Raw genomic sequence first — 20,558 nt, forward strand, 5'->3', positions numbered from 1 at the left:
GTTCATAATGAGGAACATTAAACCGAAGGATCTTGGATGTTTCTTACCTGGATGTAGTTCTAAACCTGTTGGATTTCAGCAGCAGGAGAAACTGAACTAAAGATTATTATTCTGTTTAGTTGGACATTCACAGCAATTTTCTATTGTTTTGGGGTTTTTTTTAATTATGAAGTATGTGTTAATTTAGAATAAAGGAAGCAACGTTAGCTTAAACTTAACTGTCTGTGATTTTTGAAGGCTGTAGTTAGCAGGCATTGTTTGCCATTTGTTACTCTGCTTTTTCTTCCTTCCAATATTCCCGGTGTGTCTAGGCAATAGTCTAATGTGAACTATGTTTTTTCTTACTCTTTGCTGTAGAACTGATCAGACTCCCTTTTTAAATATTTTTTTAAAATTCTCATTAAATATTTCTAGTTTGCCTCTGTCTTGGAAGCTTTGTGGCACTTGGACAAAAGGAAACACTATTCATGTGTAAAATGTAACTGTGTGCAGAGATAAATACGAAAAATCTGTGGTGGGGAAGAGCGGTAGCTGATAACTGAAAGTGCACGTCATGAGATGGGGAACTTCAGGAAACATACATAGCCAAAACATTACTATCCAGATGGCATTTGGCCATAATGTAGGCATTAAGACGTGTACTTTTCCAATCACTGCACTGTTATCTGCTATTTCAGAAATAGAAACTCCAACAGGACAAGACTTCTTTATGCTATGCTGGTTTATTGGTAGGCAGTTAAGTGCTGGTGTGGCCTGTACGGGAATTGCTAACATTTTTTCCTGCATAACCAGTTGTTCTTCTGTGATACTGCAATCAAGTAGGAAACCTGCTTGTTTTACAAGCACTGCATTGCAAACAGAGGCAAATAGGACACTGAGTAACATCAGGAAGCTGCTGCTCTTTCCCCTTTTATTATTTTGTTTAATTTTCTAAGGTGCGTCTGCAGGTCAGTTTCTACCTTTAAGTATCAGCTGAAATAATGACCTTAAGTGCTTGCATTAACAGTTGTCCATGATCCACAGCTGGGTACTTCTGCTTCTTGTCCAGTAGCTATCTGTTAATTGGTAAGCATCTTTTTCTGAAGGGGAAAAGGCTGACTAGCATGAAATCTTTCACCAAAAAGACTACAAGTGCAATTGGCCCTGTTAACTAGATATGTTGGCAGAAACTAATCTGCAAGCATGCTGTTTGGCCGTTGTCAAAACCTTCTTTTGCATTATAAGGGCTAAATATCTTTTACTTCATAGAAGCTTGGATGAGACCAGATAATATAGCTGGACAAGTATGTTTGACCTGCATTTTCTGATGTGAGGTTAGGAAAGTGTTGAGAAGTTAATACTTTCCTAAATGTACAAAAGTACTGTTCCCATTTCTTAGATTAACATTTATTGCTTTAAGATAGGTAAAATTTCTGATATGAAATATTGTCTATAATTAACTGCAGCTATCTGTTTCTGTAATAAATTTTTAGTGTTATCTTTTCAAGTTTCTGGAGAGCACAAGGCAGGTTTCATGAGCACTTCAACTGAAGTGTGCAGGAGAAACTTCATGCTAAATTTTATTGTTCACAGTTCTTAGTAGTATTTACTGGGAGAAGGGAGAAAGGATTTAGCCCCTGGGTTTGTAGTGATAAAGGCTTTGGCTAGGAAATTTGATTTTTAAGCTCTGAACTAGTTATCTGTGGTCTGCTGTTTTAGAACATCTGGTGCTGCTAATCCTGGTGATTGTTATATATTTTTTTAATCAGCTTTATTTTGACTGTTACTGGGGCCTGAACATTCATTGTGCTAAAGTTCATTAAAGGAACATTTGCAAGAGGAAAACAAAGTGTAAACCAGTGTGATAATATATAGATTTTGTGGAGCAACAGATCTTTAATCCTGGTAGAGTCAAGTCAGACCATTTTTGAGCAACAGGAATGGAAGAACTTGAGGATGTGTAGGAAGAAAGAGATTGATGAGTCTGATTTTTTTAAATCAGAGTGCCAATACAAAAATGGCGCAAAGAAAGAACACTGAGGTTTTCTAGTTTCTGAAAAGATGCTGGAAGAATCTTTTCTAGTTATAAATTGCTTTTGCAAAATGTCTGTCTTCCATTTTGCAGTTATCACTTTGGTATTTGTTATTAATGAATCTAGTTGAAAATGGATCACTTACAGAAGGCAGGAGGGACTCATCAGGAGGATACTGTTTCTCTGTGAGGCTGTGGATTTGCCACTTCTTTGAAAGCAGATGCTGAAGTGCATACAGATTCGCATTGTAATAATGCTTAGTGTCTGGAGCAGTTAGAAAATTGATATGTGTTGCCTCCACTTATCTGGGGGTTGAGGAAAAAATAGAGGTTACAGTGTCACTTATCCAAGTAGGATTTCTTCTTATTTATGATTCATAAGGCATGTCAGTGTAGAGGAATCGCCTATTGTTCTGATTTTAAAATCAAAACAAAATACTGCCTTTCTTCCTTTTTCAATCTGTGGAATTGGCTAGAGTAACTCAAAAAAACACTAACTGTTTTCAGAGAATTAAAGAGGACTTATCCAAGCATGGTTGTCTCTTGGATAACACAGGCCTTGAACTTCTTTGCTTGGCTACTACATACAGCCCGTCAGTGTTTGAGATGCTGCATATCTTTGAGAGAAGCCCAGTCTTATTAAATAACTTTGTTCTTCTACAATGCTTGAGCATATTAATGTAGGTATATAAAGGAAAGAGAAATCCTACTGCCAGCTGAGTCATCTTCACATAATGCTGGCTGATAAAATATACACTGGGGACAGATGCATTCATCTACAGTAGGTTCTTTTTAGGAATCTTAGACCAGATCATTGGTACTGATCACTTTTGTATCAGGACCTCTCTGCTGTTCTTGTCTTCCATCTGCATTTCTGCCCTCTCATGCTTATTCTATCGAGACTCTCAGATCACTGCCAGAGCTATACTAATGCTTCTGGGTGGGAAGAAATGATGCATCCAGTTTGTCTGCTTCCATACTTGCAAGGGTTTATCCATTCCAGCTCCCACGTAATCCTCTCAGACTCTGGCTCTGGTGCTCTGTGGGAGAGACTGCGTTCAGGTTTCCAGGGATCTTTGAAGAACTGTGTGAAAATGGCTTTAACTTCATCTGTTACAGTAGGATTTCAGATACAGGCACCTCCTGTTTGTTGAGATGGTTCAACTTTTTCTTTGTTCTCCTCTGTCAGCATTATGGGGATAGTACTTAAATCTTTTTATATTGGCTTGTTTTCTGGATATAGTTATGATTGTCTATAAGTGACATAAGGAAAATGCTGTATCACTGCCACATATTTCACATTTAATGGCTTGTAAACTGTATCAAAGAATCATAGCAAAACTGGACATTTAAAGCTGTTAATCTTTGAAAACATGAGGTTCTTTGTAAAATCTGTAGATGAAGTAGCTTTTACTTAGAGACTGAAACATAACAAAATTACAAAAAATAGGTGGAAGAGAATGCAAAAGGAAGGCAACAACATGGGGGCAACAAACGAAAAAAAACCAACCCCAAAACAACAAACCAACAAAAGTAAACAAACCACTAAACAGAAACCCCACACACAAAAGAAAAAGTTAAGTAGTTGAATTAAATCAGCAGTGGGACTAGTTACATGAGTAGTTCCAGTGCCAAGCCCTATAGGTATCAATGTTTTTGAGTGGTCTGCTTTGAATTTTCATCTAGGCTTTATAATATTAGTCTCCACAGGATTAATTCCATCTTAGCAAACAATTTAATTCTTCTAGAGCACCTAGAGAATTGCCTTCAGCAGAATTTATATATAGTTTTGTTTTAAGATCCTTAGGAAGGAATACCTTTTTTTATTAAGTTACAGTGTGTATAGCTAAGCAGCAGTGAAAACCTGGAAGTGTGAAATTTTAGGTGAGCTTTGCAGTTTGATTGTGGTTTAGGGTTAGTCTAGTTTCATTATATGCTTGTCCAGTGATAACTGTATTTTTCAGAAAGTACAGCCTGATACATTTAAAGAAAACTTAACTGGTTCCATTTCTTTTTGTCTTGACTGTTGTGGTTTGTGTGCTTCAGCAGTTATTCCCTGCTTTGTGAGCCGTGCCTGGTAAAAAGGTAGAAATGTTGGAGACGGGTGGAGCAGGCAGCAGCTCCTGTCAAAAGCCACTGAACTCCTCAGATAAGTGATCCCAACCCATGAGTCAGAGGCTTAAGTCTTGTATAGGTGAGCTCATGACAATTCTTGCTGCCGCAGGATGGCCTTGAACTATTGCGTGGTGCTGTAGGTATGAAGAGGTAAGGGAAATACATCAGAAAGTTAGTGTTTGATGTGAAGAAGAGGCAGGGTAAGAGCAGTGCTCAAAAGTGACGTGTCAGAGGTGCTCCAATAAATGGGTGGGAGTACTAACAGAATAATACTGTGCTCCTGAACAAAAATGCTTTGAGAGCTGTTGGAGAGCAGCAAGATTGCTTCCTCCAGGCTTGTAAACCCTCAATCTCCCAGTGCTGAGCCAAGGGTGGTGAGGAGGATTATGCGACGGGCTTGGGAGGCAAGCCAGAATGCACTGGCTCACAGAATTTTCAGCCTTGGGAATAAGGCAAAGCTCTCCAGTTTGGAAGTAACTGAAATCTAAGAAACAGCTATGAAGGCACAGAACTTGTGGGAATGCATAACCAGTGTTAATATTTGCACATGGCGGGTTTTTTTAATGTTTCCTAGGGAACCAGTTTCTGTGTTCGTTGACACATACTTGTTTTAACTGAAGTCTTTATATTGAAAGATACTGTGTTTAGGTCCATGGATATCATCAAATCTTTCTTGTTTCTTTATAACAACCCTTACAGAATTACAGTTTTAGGGAGTAGTTTGCTTCATTTTTTTTCAGCTTTTGAGTGTAGGATGTCCAAAGTGAAAGTAAAAGGATTGTCAGTTTTTTATGTCATGTGTCTTAGCTTGCTGCATTATAAAACATAAAGTGTGATGTGTGTAGCTGAAAAGAAAGAATATCACAGCAGCATAGAGATGAGGTAGAAGGTGGGGGTAAAGATAATGAATTCTTCACTCCGGAAGATCCTATAGGCTGAGCTTCTCTGTCAAAGTAACTGAAATGTCTCTGCTGTCTCAGGTTATTTAAATGTACCTCGGAGGCTGGCTATATAGATCTTATACCCTAGTTACAGTAAAGAGTATATAATAGAATGTAGCTGACTGAATTTTTGTGACTTATTGATGCTGTGGTCATGAAAATAGTTCTTAGTGGCCGGTAAAGGTTTCATCTTTGATAAATAAAGCTTAAGACTTCTGTATTCCATGTTTATTTGCTACAGAGCTTCTCAATTAAATGCAAAATACTTTGTTAAAGTTAACTCCAGTACTCTATTTTTAAAATAACTGGAGTGAGAGATTCGCTTTAGTATGCCATCTACCCATTGTTTCTTGGGACTAGATGATGAAAATCAAGATTGCCCTGAGGAAGCACTTTGGGAGAAGGAAACTATGAGGAGTAGAGAGCATGTGTGTATCTTCAAAACCTTGTCACACAGCACTGGCTTCAGAATTCTAGTTGATTTCTACGTTTGCTAAAGCAAAGACAATTGGGGGCATTTGAATATGTGTGTGAATGCACAGCAAGTATTGGAATGTTACTCACCTTTTCTCATAAAGTAGTAGACTGATAAAGGTAGAGTTCAAACAGAAGGCTCAGCTGCGTCATGGCTCATTTTTGCTGGGTGTCCTATATGAGTCTGGTTTTGCTTGTCAGTGGCCTTCTTGCTAACTTTCACTTGGTATGAAAAAATTAATGATTGGAGAGGCAAAGTTACTCTGTTCTCTTATATCAGCGTGCCCATGGCACAAGTTCCTGCTTAAATTTCAATGCACGTTTAATAAAACTAGTTTCCTTGTTCCCTGCCATTTAGGAAAAAACCCCAAAACCTAAACCCTCAGTCAGACAGAAGCAACTGTTCCAAATCTGTTTGTTGTTTATACACACAACCGCTAGTTCATGTGGTAGACAAATGAGCAACCTAACATAAACCAAACACCAAAATCTAGTATTCTGGGTTATTGTGGTGGTGAAGAGTCATGTTAGAGATACAGTTGAGTTCTCAGTACAAAAGAAAACGAAGGAGGTTTTACTTTGTAGCTCCTTAAGAAATAAAAAATAGGTCTGCAAGCACAGATTGCAGATTTTCTGCCTATTCTGTCTTTTGCATCACAACATTTTGATGCTGTTCAGCTAGCTCGGAAGAGATCTATGCCAGAACACAAGTTTGCAGAAGTCTTCTTTCCTGGCTGGTGGTGTGTACTATCTGTTATTTTTTTATGCTGTTGGGCTTCACTTCTCTTTTAATTCTTGAAAAAATTAGATTGGATAGATGCAGTCTGATTGCAGTTGTCAAATGGTCTCTGCTGTGAGATCGTGAACTATAAATGGTTATGAGGGTAGAGCCTGATTGATGAGGCTCTAACAAAAGACAGACCGCAGGCTGGACCTGCTACCTGCCAGGCTGCTTCACTGTAGCTTGTGGCGGCAGTGTGGTGGTAAGTTGGCTCAAAAATGTGCAGTGGAAGTGCTGCCATGGTGTGGCATGAAATCCTCCAACAAAATGGGTTTTGAAGAGGGAGAAGGAACTCATTTATAATGGTGAGGCTGGGGGAGGGGAGGGAAACAAGGTGAATGGGCTTACTGTTCGAGAGTGCTTAGTTTTGCTCTGACTCCTGAGCAGATTTACGTTAGTTAAGGAAGATGTTTCCCACTTTGAAACATGACATCTTCATGAGTCTGGGTTCAAGGCACAAGGTAATTTAAGGTTAGATGTGAAAAAGGAACAATTTTTTGTTACTTTTTAGTATTATTTGGATTTTATTTAAAAAAAAGATAAATAAAGACACTCAACTCTCAGCCCAAAGCTACTCTGTGCAGACTAGCACAATTCAGTTAGTTTAAAATGCAACTTCATTACAGTTTGTAGCAGACAATGTCATGAAACAGCCTTCCTTTACCTACCCTGGTTCTTCAGGACAAACTTGCAGTGGTTTCATTACTTGGCAGTGTGTAGTTCACCTGCTTTTGTCATGGGTGCTTGAGCTCACCACTGATATTTAATATCCTTGTTAGGACTCGGTTGAACTTTGAGCACAGTTCTCAATATTTGGTAGCAGATCACTGTCACAAGACAGTAATCAAGAAGCAGTTGTAACGATTCATTCTTCAGTATAATTAAGTTACTGCAGTGCAAATGATCATCCTAAGAAGTGCCTAGAAGTTGTTTCTTTCCAATTGATCCATTTATTTATACGAAAAGAGGAGCATACATCACCGGATTAACACTACAGTCACATAGATCAGCAAATCTGTAGTAGTGAGATATTTGCAAATAATGTCTCCCAAAATAACCTTTAAGAGGGCATTTTCAAGAGTCATAGGTTTATTCTGTAATTCTGTATTACCTCATATTGATTAGCACTGGGGTTTCTCCATTGTGTAACAAAATGACTATCTCGTGTGGCAGTAGAATAATAGTGATATAAGACCGTGGCAGATTCCTTGATTAAATTTCTCTGGCAGCCATTGAAATTATTTTGAGTGTGAACACATTTGTGGAATTACTTGTCTGCTCCTGTGACAGTGTGCTGGGATATATGCCAAAAAAAATTGTCTTTTTTGCAGCTTCATGAGCCAGAATACGATGCAAGCTGGTTTTGGCTGTTACTACAAGGGAAATGTGAAGTCAAAGAGAGTCTGCTGTACCTGAATTTAAATCACATAGTACTTGTAGACTTGGTCAAGAAGGAGGTAGAGGAGGAAGAAGACATCACATAATTTAAAGAATCGGTGTCTGTTATGCTCAGTAAAGCAGTGAAGAATTTTAGACCTATGTTTATGTGAATTCAAGGAAACTGGAGTGAGAAACTGGTACAGGGACTCTTGCTGTGTGCCAGCGTTTCCTGGGAATCTTGAAATAATTCTAGTTTTTCTCATTTGACAGTAGTTGTTATGGTTAACCAAAACCCCTTAATCTAATGCCTTGTTCTCAATTTAGTGTTGGCATTTAGGCTGAAAATCTGCTGTAATTTCTGTGGTATTCTGGCTGACATGCTGGAGTGGTACTTGCTGAAGCACAATGTGAAATTCAGTGTTTTGTTCTGATATTGTAAATTGCTTGCAATAATATTTATTGACTCTTGTTGAGCTGTTGGGGTTTTTTTAACGTAAAGGTCCTACAACATAAAGTCTCATTCAAGGTATGCAATCTGCATGTGGGATTTTTACTGGAGGGTTTTAGGTTTTTGTTTCTACCGCCAAAACTAGATTTTTAGATGCATGCTGGACTAAATAGCCACTTTTATCTGAAAATGTAGATGCATATCTTGCAGAAGTGTATGATGATGCTGTAGTAAAACCTAAAACCTATGTGTGTTTCTTAACAAGCAATCTAAATTTCTCTGGGTTATAAAGTTTAGAGATAATACATTTTGAAAAGGCAATGAATAGTATGTTGTGACAAATGGGTTTGTATATAAACAGGAAGAAACAGACTTGAAGAATAGCTTGTGAAGATCTTATTATAACTGAGCAAATGTATGTTCTAGTAGAAATACTCTAGAAGTCACTGTTTCATCCAAATGTGGCATGAATTTGTGTTGTTCCTGATATAAACTGGATTTTCTTTGTGTCTTGAAAATGAATTTTTGAATTGGTTTTTCCCTTGAGGGGTGAGTGCAGTTTCAAACTCATTCTCCTTGCAAGAACACTTAAGCTAGTTAGCTTGTTTTCCTTCTTTTTTTATCTTTATATACTGTGCTGTAAGGAAGAACTTGACCACCAGTAACTGCTTTAGTTTAGTAGCAGTTCAAAAGTAGGTCTCAACAGCATTATGAAATGGGGTTTGTTTAGTCAAAGTGCTCTGTCTAGATAGTTACTGTGATTGTTTTTGAAAACTGATTTGTTGCTGTTGCTATATCCATACTGTTCTATATGCTTTCTAGTTTAGGTAGGGGATATTGGAACAGCAAATGCCCTAAAACTTCGTAACTGGAAATATAAGGTGTGGTTAACTTCACTGCTTCAGTAAGCCTGAAAAAAGAACTGGCCTCATTATGAATATGTATTTAGCACCTTTGAGGATTGGCGCAGATGCTGTAGCATTGGCTGTGAGCATTGCAGGGCTTCAGCTGTATGACACGTCTGTAGTCCCTGAAGCAGCATTCCACTAGTGCTTTCAACTGAGCAAGGGGAGTGTAAAAATAGCAATGGTAAACTTTCCATCTGTATCACTCAAAGCTGAAGCCTGGGAGGGGAGAGAATCAGTATCTTATGCTCATAATTAAAGTTGTTTTTTGATAATACATAGTTTGTACGTAGTGCTGTCAGCCAGAAAGTGTTAAGAACTTTACAAAGGCAACTGATACCATCGTCTGTGTCTTCCCTCCTCAGTTTCCTCATACGTGGCCCAAGCCACAGCCACGTGGCTAAGCAGACTGAACTAGAAGTAACTGTGTCCACTGCTGTACTTGCTGTCAGCAATATTCCCAGCCTCCTCTGTCCCACTGACCTGTTGGTGTGACTGAGGTCTCCAATTACTTTGTGCAGGAGTAAGTAGAAGAGTTTGGTGTGTGGATTCTTGATAGCCAACTTCTGTGCACATGGTTCATGCTAGCATAAGGAGATCAGAGTTGCTGGTAAACCTAATTTTTATAAATTAAGGCAGTAACACAGGGCAAAAATAAACCAAAATGCTGTGTTGCTAGTAACTGTGGAGTGCGTTGGTGCCTTAGGTAGACCTGGCCTGAATTGGGAAGTTGTAGGTACAGATGCTGTACTGCTTGTGAAGATAGCTGAAGATAGCGCATAAAAAATGTAATCTGTAATCCACATAATCTACTCATAGGCTATTGAGAATAGACTAGACTGGAGAACTTTTCTGCCTGACGAGTGTTTGTGGGTAAGGGAGAGCAGAAATGCTTGCATCGTTTTAAACAGCAGTAGATTTGCACTTCTCACTAACTGACTTTCCTGGAGGAAAAAAGCAATGCCTGCCTTTTTATCTCCCTTGTCAAACCAGTGTTTTGCATATGCCCACAGTAACTGTTTGAATTGCTTCCTACTTTGGTTTTGCTGGTTCGGAGGCTGGTTTCCACATTGCAGTGTTGCCCTGCTTGTTTTGAACTCTGATGGGCTCCACAGGAGAAGAACAGGAACATCCCACCCAGGCGTTCAACTTGGGTCTCCCGCTCCGTCGGATGGAGCTCTGTTTCCACAGAGACCAAAGCTTGTGTGTTTCAGGGAAGATATTTTTAGGAGCTGCCGTTTAGCTGGTGGAAGGACTTTCTTCCTTAATAGGAGAGCACATTGTAACAGGATTCCTCTTTTCTCTTTTGTCTTTTTCTATCGCATTCTTTCATTTTTTTTTTTTTTCAATGTCACTTAGTTTCCCTTTCATTGCTGCCCTCTTCTCCATGTGTGCTCTTCCTCTCTTCTGTTTCACTTTCTGTATCACTGTTCTGTTGCATAACAATCTGATGCCACAAGGGAGCTGGCAGAGAGTGGGGAAGGGACCCAGTCTTTGCTTAAAGGGTATTTTAAGTATTTTTAAATTATTTTAAGTATTTTTAAGTATTTTAAATATGGCATCCCCATATTGTACCTCTGTTGAATAGTGCTTGCTGAGTCACCAGCTGGGCAGCGTTGTGACGACTCAGGGTATCACAGAGCCAAGCCTTGGCCTTCAGCTCCAAGAATCTCACGTGTCAATTATTCATGGCCCTTGCTTACGAGTTGTCATATGTCTTTTGGCCTTGCAATAAATTTTACATATAGCTATTCCTGCTGATGTTTGTGGTAAGCTTGATGTCTCACCTTCTGATTGATGGCGTAATAGTAAAGAGCTTAAGAAGATAAATCTCTTACAGTAACTCTTCTGTCTTGGAAAGTTGGACTGTCTCTAACTAAAACAATCCCAGAGGTTTTTTTAGTTGGAGTACAAAGTAGAAAAGACATTTGACCTAATGACAGGCTAGAAGAGCACTAACTGAGTGTTCTCATACCCTTTTATGATTTGCATGGTTTTGGTCAAAATTGTCATGTTGGCTTTCTGAGGAGTTAGACACTGAGTAGTTGTAGCATTTATTTAGTGATGAAGGGCCACTTTTAAATTTAGAGATCTCTTGTGTTGATTTTGTTTTGTGTTTTTAAATGGTGCTATAGACTGTATCTGATTTTAACTGGCATACGATGAAATTGAGGTTTTTTTTTTCTAGAGTACCCGTTGCCACAGCAGCAAGGTGCTTCACTTACAATATGAGCTGTTTTCAGAAACAAAACAACATCAAAAGGTGTGAATCCAAAGCAGATCAATACTGAAGAAAATTACAATGCTAAGGCAATTGTATGTGGTGAAGGAATTCTCTTGCCACCCTATGCTGTCCTGTTACCCTGTGATTGTCAAACATCTGTTTCCATTTTCTACTTAGATTGTAAACCATTTAGGGAGGGGACTTTATATTTATTATGACACTAGCATTCAGAATGGTATTGCAGAACCTACGAGAATTAATATCATTCTATCCCTACTTAAGTGCCATGTAGAGGATCTGGTTCCAGTCCCATTTTCCTGTATTCCCTGATGTTGATGCATATCTGCCTGTCTTTAATACGCCGCCACAGCCGGTAGATCAGTAGATTGGGTGCATATGCTGCCTTCAAAGGTACATGCCTCCAGCCCTCCCCAACCAACAGCCAGAGCGAAGTCTGTGAGGACAAGGCTTTGCTCCAAGATCCTGTTAACATGCATACCAAAATCAGCTAGGCTGTACTGTGTGCTGGACTATTTCTAATAGTAAGGGAGAAAAAATTCTCCTAAAAGAGCTTCACAACATCTCTTTAAAAACACGAGGCTGTGGCTGTGGTGATAGACCACCAACGTGAGCTGCTACTTGGTTACCAAGAGGATAAAATTTTACTCCAGGGAGATATTTTTATACAGTTGCTTATTCATATTACAGCAGATGCCAAAAGCACCCTTATGCTCAGCAGTATAGAAGATTCCAGTTTCACAGGGGCTACAATCCAGTCTAGTTTTACTTCCTCGTAAAACCAGGCAATCTTGACAGCCTGTAGTTGGATGATAAGTACTAGATTATTCTTCTGGTGTAATTTTAATTATTAATTGATTAGTCTTCCATTGTAATTTTCTCTTTTTTGCACATATCCCATCATTTAGCTGCTTGAAAGTCGAGCACTACCCAGGCCTGACGTTGCTATCAGTTTTAGCAAGGAAGTTGAAATGTTCCAGGTGTACACTGGGGTATAGTGTAAACTGTAGGGTTTGATTTTCATTGTCATGGCAGTGACAGCAGGACTATAGACAGTGTAGACGGCAAAAAGACATGTTCTCTACTGATTATTTTCTACTAGAAATGTGTTCTTTTCTGCACTCAATTGTTCTTTATACAGCTTGCAATAGGAAGTGGAGAGTTATACATGGACATCTTCTCGGTAAATATTTTATAATCAACCGAGTAACAGCTTTAATTTGTAGCTTTCCTAACAAGTTGTGGTGGCCAAATACTGTTGTCCTCCTCAGTTCTTCCTAGACACTGTCGCTGCCTCCTGTGCCCCTTCCAAATTCCCTTATATTTTGCATACTTTAAGTAAAAACTGAATTAATATCATCCTCAACAGCACACAAGCTAGGACAGCTTTATAGACTGTATGGGAATATTGGGGCACCAGCCAGGACTCCCAATGAACACTGAGTTTTATGGAATGATGTATCTTAATAGTTACAGAATGAACTTGATGTATTTTTAAACTGGGAAAAAAAATGAGGAATAATTTACACTGATCAGAAATTGGAAAAATGAACAGTACTATCCTCTCAAATTTTTATCTTCTTTGGTGTCTTTAGTTACACTAACAAGGGAGTTCAGTCTTTTTGTTCCAGGTCAGAGGAGTAACTATCTTGATTAATGCTAGAAAGGTCATTACCCTCCAGAATATCTAATTGAAATTCCTGAGAGTTACTCTGGAAGGGGGGGAGGGAGAGGGAAGAGAGAGGAGGAAGTCTAATTTATAATTTGCTGTACTGTGGAGTGAAAGATAAGAGATGTTCATGAAGATGGTGAAGATTAATGAACAAACTGACATTCCTTCTTTGGGGATAGCTCTCTTTAGCCTGTGCAGTGTTTTGATTATTCACTTTACTGGACTGTTTTAAAGTTTAGACTTGTAAAGTCACATCTCCTAGGAACAGATTTTAAAGAGCTACGATGGGTAGGTGGGAAGCTTTGTTTTTTGTTCCTGTGGTTTGGGTTTTGCTTTTGTGATGCAAATTATGTTGTAAGTTGGAGGTTTTTTGTTTGTTTTCTAAAGGGATGTTTCTTGTCTCTGCAGGTATGGTGTTAGTCCTGAGAACATTATTCTGTATGGTCAGAGTATTGGTACTGTCCCTACAGTAGACCTGGCATCTCGGTACGAGTGTGCAGCAGTAATCCTTCATTCTCCCTTGATGTCTGGATTACGGGTAGCTTTTCCTGACACTAGGAAAACCTATTGCTTTGATGCTTTTCCGAGGTATGTATAAACACTGCAAAGAGGGTTGTTCTATACTCAAAATGCTCTTTAGGTGTTTAAAAAGGAACTTTATTGAATTGTTACCTGCATTTCAAACTTTTGATATGCACACCTTCTTCATCCAAGCAGAGATTCACCATGGAAGATAGAGGCTGATGTCAGTCTCAAACTGACATGATTGTCAGTTCAATGAAGAAAAGAAGTCTTATTTACAATAACAAAAGAATCTTATTTACAATAGATTTTTCTCCTGTTGTTTGTGTTGTTAATACCAGAATTTTTATGCCGTCAAGTTTGGAGTCATAGCTTAACAACTGATAATACTGAATTGAGTCCTTGAGGCTAATGACTCATTGGTAGTTGTACACTCTTAACATCTCAGTCAACTCTGATTTAGAAGGTAATATGATACCATTAAATGGATGTGCTGTCTTCAAGCTGCTTGTTGAAATATTGCTATAGTTTTACCAGATCAGCAGAGAAACAGGTATACATAATTGCTGCTTTTAAAGGGGGAAAACAGGACGGGGTCAGAGGCTAGAGAGCTGGACTGGTATGGTTCACTTTTCAGCTGTGTTCTGCATTTCATGTATGATCTTAAGGAAATTAATTTAGTGTTTCTTCGCCTTTGGTCCTTGTAAGTAAAAACATTTTTGCACCTTTGGTATCCTGTCCATATAAAATCACTAAGATACTGAGACTTTTGGCCTTCTATGATGGAGCCACGGAACTGATGGACAGCGGCAGAGCAGTTGATGTCATCTACCTGGACTTGTGCAAAGCATTCGACACTGTCCCACATGACATCCTTGTCTCTAAATTGGAGAGACATCAATTTGATAGATGGACCACTCGGTGGATAAAAAACTGGCTCGATGGCCGCACGCAGAGTTGTGGTAAATGGCTCGATGTCCAGTTGGAAACCTGTAACGAGTGGTGTCCCTCAGGGATCGGTGTTGGGACCGGTCCTGTTCAACATCTTTGTCGGTGACATGGACAGTGGGATTGAGTGCGCCCTCAGCAAGTTTGCCGATGACACCAAGCTGTGTGGTTTGGTTGATACGCTGGAAGGAAGGGATGCCATCCAGAGGGACCTTGACACGCTTGTGAGGTGGGCCGATGCCAACCTTATGAAGTTTAACCAAGCCAAGTGCAAGGTCCTACACCTGGGTCGGGGCAACCCCAGGCACTGCTACAGGCTGGGCAGAGAAGAGATTCAGAGCAGCCCTGCAGAAAAGGACTTGGGGGTGTTGGTTGACGAAAAGCTTAACATGAGCCGGCAGTGTGCACTTGCAGCCCAGAAAGCCAACCGTATCCTGGGCTGCATCAAAAGAAGCGTGACCAGCAGGTCGAAGGAGGTGATCCTGCCCCTCTACTCTGCTCTTGTGAGACCCCACTTGGAGTACTGCGTACAGTTCTGGTGTCCTCAACATAAAAAGGACATGGAGCTGTTGGAGCGAGTCCAGAGGAGGGCCACAAGGATGATAAGAGGGCTGGAGCACCTCCCATATGAAGACAGGCTGAGAAAGTTGGGGCTGTTCAGCCTGGAGAAGAGAAGGCTGCGTGGTGACCTCATAGCAGCCTTCCAGTATCTGAAGGGGGTCTACAAGGATGCTGGGGAGGGACTCTTCCTTAGGGACTGTAGTGGTAGGACAAGGGGTAATGGGTTCAAACTTAAACAGAGGAAGTTTAGATTAGATATAAGGAAGAAGTTCTTTACAGTGAGGGTGGTGAAGCACTGGAATGGGTTGCCCAGGGAGGTTGTGGATGCTCCATCCCTGGCGGTGTTCAAGGCCAGGTTGGACAGAGCCTTGAGCCACATGGTTTAGGGCAAGGTGTCCCTGCCCATGGCAGGGGGGTTGGAACTAGATGATCTTAAGGTCCTTTCCAACCCTTACGATTCTATGATTCTATGACTTGTTCCTTGCTGATGGAGATTGTGTAAGATCCTAATGTCTGTGACAAAAATAAAGTAAATTACTGTCCCTCTTTTGGAAGATGTTGAGCTTGTTTTAAGAAGCTCTAGAATATTTTAGGTACAGAAAGCTATATATACAACTGGTTTCAAGATAAAACAGTGCATTTAGAGCCTAGTGTTTCATTTGAAAAGCAGTTGCCACAGACCTAAATTCAAGTATCCAACTATTTGGGAATAGTAGAGGTCCTGGGAATAGCAGATGTTCTAGGAATCTTTTAAAACTTCTTATCAGACCCAGTTTAAATTAAGGGAGACTATTAGAGGGGGAAGACGGTCTCTTTATAGCAGTGTATGTAGACCTGGCATGGGAGTGAGGGGTGGCACAGATAAAAAGCTAACAGGTCTGTGGAAGGGAGAAGACAAAAGAGAGGCACACTGAAGTCTTGTGCAAAGCTTGGCTTTGCTTCAGAAGGTTATGTTTGCAGTAAGTTTAGTAGGGGTTATTCATAGCATTTGTTATGTTTGTTTTATTTTGGTTACAACAGATTAAAATTAGAAGGTGGGGGAGGTTGTAGATATAAATCTGTGTGCCAAAACAGCTAGAAGTAATAGTGACCAGTAGTGGCTCTCACAGTATCTGTGTCCAGTCCCCATGTTTAGAATCCTTCCAAATGGATTATGAATTAAATAAGTAATTAAATTGTTGAAGGTGCAGTCAGGATTTGAAACACTTAGACTCATTCATCGTTCTCAAACCTGAAATCCAATATTTGCAAATGCTTCTGTGCGAGGGGAAAAAACAAAGCCTTAAAAATAGCTCTGATGACAAAAGTAACAGCGATTAGCTGATACCAGCCAAATCAAATAACCGTTTTAAAAAGAAAAAGTGGGCGGGGGGGGGGGGAACAGTGACAACAGATGCACTGTAGCACTTGAGTATTTTTTCTTACCCTACTGAGCTGTTCATTGCTGTCAGTCTGACTTCACTTGCACTGTAAGCAGTGAAAATAAACAGCAGTGCACTTTCATGAATGTGTGCAGCTCAACTGTCTGTCTTCACGGTGGGAGACAAAACAGTTCAGTGTGCACCTACAGTGAATCACTATTATGTGCATTTTATGCTGGGACTCCATGAGAATTGAGTCTCTGTAGATTTTTCTAGCTGCAGAGCAGTGTGGCTGAGAATACTAAGTAAGTCTAATGTGCTGTTTAAATACTGCCTTATGAGTTGCTGAGTTGGCAATGGGATGCTTTCCAATTTTCTGCAAAACACAAATACTACCTGGCTTGATGGTCTGTGGATATACGTGAAAAAATAGTTTTGTTATCTGAATACTGAAGTGAAAGGGATTTCCTGGTGTCCTACAATAAATGAGAACTTAGTATCTGGCCACTAAAATTAGGCATAAACATCTCTGTAGCTTTATGTAGCTGACATGTCTGTCACATGGTGGAACTTGGGAGCAGGCCCTTCATGGGCTTAAGACTTTATATAGCATGTTGATTTGAAAGTATTTACATTTGGCTATGATATTAATTTGGGTATGAAAACTATCGGAAAAAAATCTGCATCATTCCAGTGTTTCTCTTACATTCTTGGGACATTTTTCTGTATTCAGCAGAGTTTTACACGACTCAAGTTCCAGACAGGAAAAGTGAAATAGGCTGCATTTTAATTTTAAATAACACTTTTCCTCTTTAAATGAAATGAAGCCTGCGATTTGAAATGAAGCCTCACTCAATACTGTGAGAAGTATTGAGACAGAAATGTGTTTACACTGAGCTGTTTACTGGAATACCAATGACAGTTCTCTGGAGTACTAAATGCTGAGACTTATATGCGTGAGGCTTAGTGCTTCAGTCTGCATCTTAATTTTTAATTAACTTCATATTTTCATAAAGCTGCTTTAAACCTGTTTTTAAGTCAGTGTAAGTTGGCATCTGTATTTTTTAATTATTTTAAGCAGTCTTGATCACTTTATAAAATCTCTAGTCTTACCAAAATTGCATGCTTTCTTGTTCTTCAGGAGCAGGAATATCCGTCCAAACACCTTTTATTAGATAGCATAAAGAAATAGACTTCAAGGCTAGGCTGGATGGGGCTTTGAGCAGCCTCATCTAGTGGAAGGTGTCCCTGCCTGTGTCAGGGGGGTTGGGACTGGATGATCTTTAAGGTCCCTTCCAGCCCAATCATTCTGTCAGATGGAATATTACTGATACTCATTTTTCTACATACTTTATCCCATACTCTGCATAATGTCCTGAGCCAGTTCCTCTATTCGTTAATGAAAGTGGAGCTGGTAGGAAGCTGAGAGTTCATTAGCACTTGGTGTCTATATACTGGTTTGAAATTATTGGTAACTATGAACATGAAATGGCTGATTAGAAATAAAAGCTGGTGCCTACATGAAGACAGAGAAAGCTGCTGTTTACCACTTGGAAGTTACTTCAGAACTGGGGTTTTCTGGCCTGAACTCTTAGATGTGAAGGTGCCTTTGTCACTCTTCCCTCTCCTCTGAACCTCTTTTCCTGTGAGAGGTGTCCACTAGCCGTATTGATCTGCTAAAGATAAATAGAGCAAATAGAAAAAAGTTTACTTTAAGGCCACTTTGCAGTCAGAGCTGGCAGAGAAGTTGGTTACATGGAGGAAAATCCTGTGTGAGGTTTTTTCTGGTTAAATATCCTTGTGTAACACTCTTGTCCCACAGTTTTCTCTTCCGTCATTTGAACTTAAACAGTCAGTGGAAAGAACAGATTGTTTTTCTTCAGCTGAGTCTGCCTAATTTGGGGGTTCAAAGACAGGTTCAAACTTCATGAGCTAAGGCTTTTTTTTTATGAAGTCTTATGACTGGAATGTAGTTAATTACCACCTTACAATGTAAGAGATTAGGAATTGATGTGAAGAGTCCACACTGGCAGCATGTCCTGTGGAATCTTCCTTGCCTGTCAGTGGTTTTTGTGATAGATACACTCGCTGGTTTGGGTGTTCTTGGTGCCAAACCTTATTTGCTTGCTGCCCATTTGAGCTTCTGGTCAGCAGAACTGGTGGGATGATGCAGGTGGCAGTGCAGGCTCCTATTTAACACATGAGTTTTGGGAGTGAGCCTTGTTCTGTATCACTTAGGCACAGTTCCAATGTTTCGCAGCCATTTAAAAGCATGCAGTGGTAACTGAATCATAGTTAAGCTCGCTTTCTTTAATGGTATAAAAGATAAAGCCACAAACTGAGCTGTGTTTTTCTTTTCTGTCCACAGCATTGACAAGATATCTAAAGTAACCTCTCCTGTGTTGGTAATCCATGGTACCGAAGATGAGGTAATTGATTTCTCCCACGGCCTGGCCATGTACGAGCGATGTCCACGAGCAGTAGAGCCCCTCTGGGTGGAAGGGGCTGGGCATAATGACATAGAGCTTTATGCACAATACCTAGAGAGACTAAAACAGTTCATATCTCATGAACTTCCCAACTCCTGAAGAAGCCTACCTGATTTTACCTCAGTTACTGTGAACAGAAGAAATTACCTGGTTTTGCACATGCTTTAACTGGATAGCTGTAATAGCTTTATACTATGAAGAAATACCCTGTCGTTAGGGTGTTCTAATCAAACATCTGATGAAATTTGTCTTTTATATCTGGAAATTATTCTACTAATGCACACAAATATGGTCAACTACTGTAATTCCAACAATTTTTAGCTTCATTGCCCTGGAGGAAGTGGGAATACTAGCTGCTTATGGGGACACTTTTTACCTAGTGCTGTATTAATTGAAGATCAGTTTTCTCTGTCTCACTTCAGATCGTTTATAATTCTGTCCTTACAAAGACTTTTTTCCCCAGTGTTCTCGGTGTGGAGAACACACTGTTACGAGCTACAGCTTGTTCTGAACAATCAGTCATGGGTTCAATCTAAGGGAGTACTTTCTCTGTAAAGTTTCTAGCTGTGGTATTGTAACTGGAAAGTTATTGTGATGAAGTTCCCCCTCCTCCCTTCTAGTGTTCTTTTGTTAACTTACTGATCTTCCCGAGTAAATTATTGAAATATACTTTTTCCTGAAAATAAACAAACTACTATATGGGGCTAAACTCTGTAACGACCTCTCCATTTACCTGTATAAATGTAACTGGAATTATTCTTAAAGGAGCTAGGGACAAAAATTGCTTTTGTTTAAAAATAAATGTGTAAATTTACTACTAGAAAACTCATTTTAATATTCAGATGGTCTGAATAATAGCCATAACAGACATTTCCTTCTGTAAAGCATTCCTGTAGACTTTTTAAAAGTACTGTACATATTTGAATTTACATTGTGCATAGATTCTTAATTGGTAGTTTTAATTTAAGTCTAGTTACAATAAACTGCAAAATTCTGGTTTGTATATGGTTGAATACATTTTGTTAAAATATGTTTTTATCCCTATATTATTTTGCTATTAAAGTTTTATAAAGTTTCCAGGACAAAAAAAAAAAAAAAAAAAAAAAATTTACACATTTATGTTTTGATGACTTTATGTAACTAAACTTTCATTGAGCTGATCTTTTTAGTTGAGAAGTAATTTGATTCTTTGACACTGGAATCGCACAGATTATGCATCAGAAATGCAAGACACTTAAAAATTGTTACACTACTAGCATAGGTCTAATTTTTCCAAATTTAAAGGCCTTAAATGTACTGTAAGCCTCAGATTGTTGTATAAATTGATCGCGATTGATTGCAGTTTGTGTCCTGTTGCTAGAACGCAACACAGTGATTGTAATGGAATAAAGGATGCATGGATTAGAGCTTGCTGAATTTCTGAATCTTATTTGGCACATAATTTTCATGCATAAGAGAAGTGTGAAGTACAGATTATTTGATAGAGTAACTTGAACTTCATTATTTAATTCCTTCCTTTCAAGGAAAATTCTCCTCAGGTACAAAGCCACATTCCCATAAAGCTTGGTATGTAAATCAAATGTAAAAGAGTTTACTTTTACATGGTGTTCCGCTGGTTTTAAGTAACGAAAAAGCATGATTCATTGCTTAGGAGAAACGTTTGAACATTGTTGTCATGAGTCCTTATGACAGGCCTGCAGTTAATTTT

The 20,558-nt window shown here is 39.2% G+C and overlaps 1 protein-coding gene across 2 annotated transcripts in view; it reads left to right on the plus strand.

The window, feature by feature from the left end:
- The window catches only part of ABHD17C (abhydrolase domain containing 17C, depalmitoylase), a 30,966-nt gene extending 10,710 nt beyond the window's left edge, over nt 1–20,256 (plus strand). The window contains exons 2-4 of one of the 2 annotated variants that reach the window (XM_030497788.1): nt 11,244–11,318; nt 13,378–13,557; nt 18,730–20,256. In XM_030497788.1, coding sequence (XP_030353648.1) covers nt 11,244–11,318; nt 13,378–13,557; nt 18,730–18,949 — 475 coding nt within the window. In that variant the 3' untranslated portion in view covers nt 18,950–20,256. The remainder of the gene's footprint in view (nt 1–11,243; nt 11,319–13,377; nt 13,558–18,729) is intronic. The other variant, XM_030497789.1, reaches the window with a different exon arrangement.
- Nucleotides 20,257–20,558: the final 302 nt, after the last annotated feature.

This window comes from Strigops habroptila, chromosome 9 (assembly GCF_004027225.2).
Source record: "Strigops habroptila isolate Jane chromosome 9, bStrHab1.2.pri, whole genome shotgun sequence".
Classification (NCBI taxonomy): Eukaryota; Metazoa; Chordata; class Aves; order Psittaciformes; family Psittacidae; genus Strigops; species Strigops habroptila.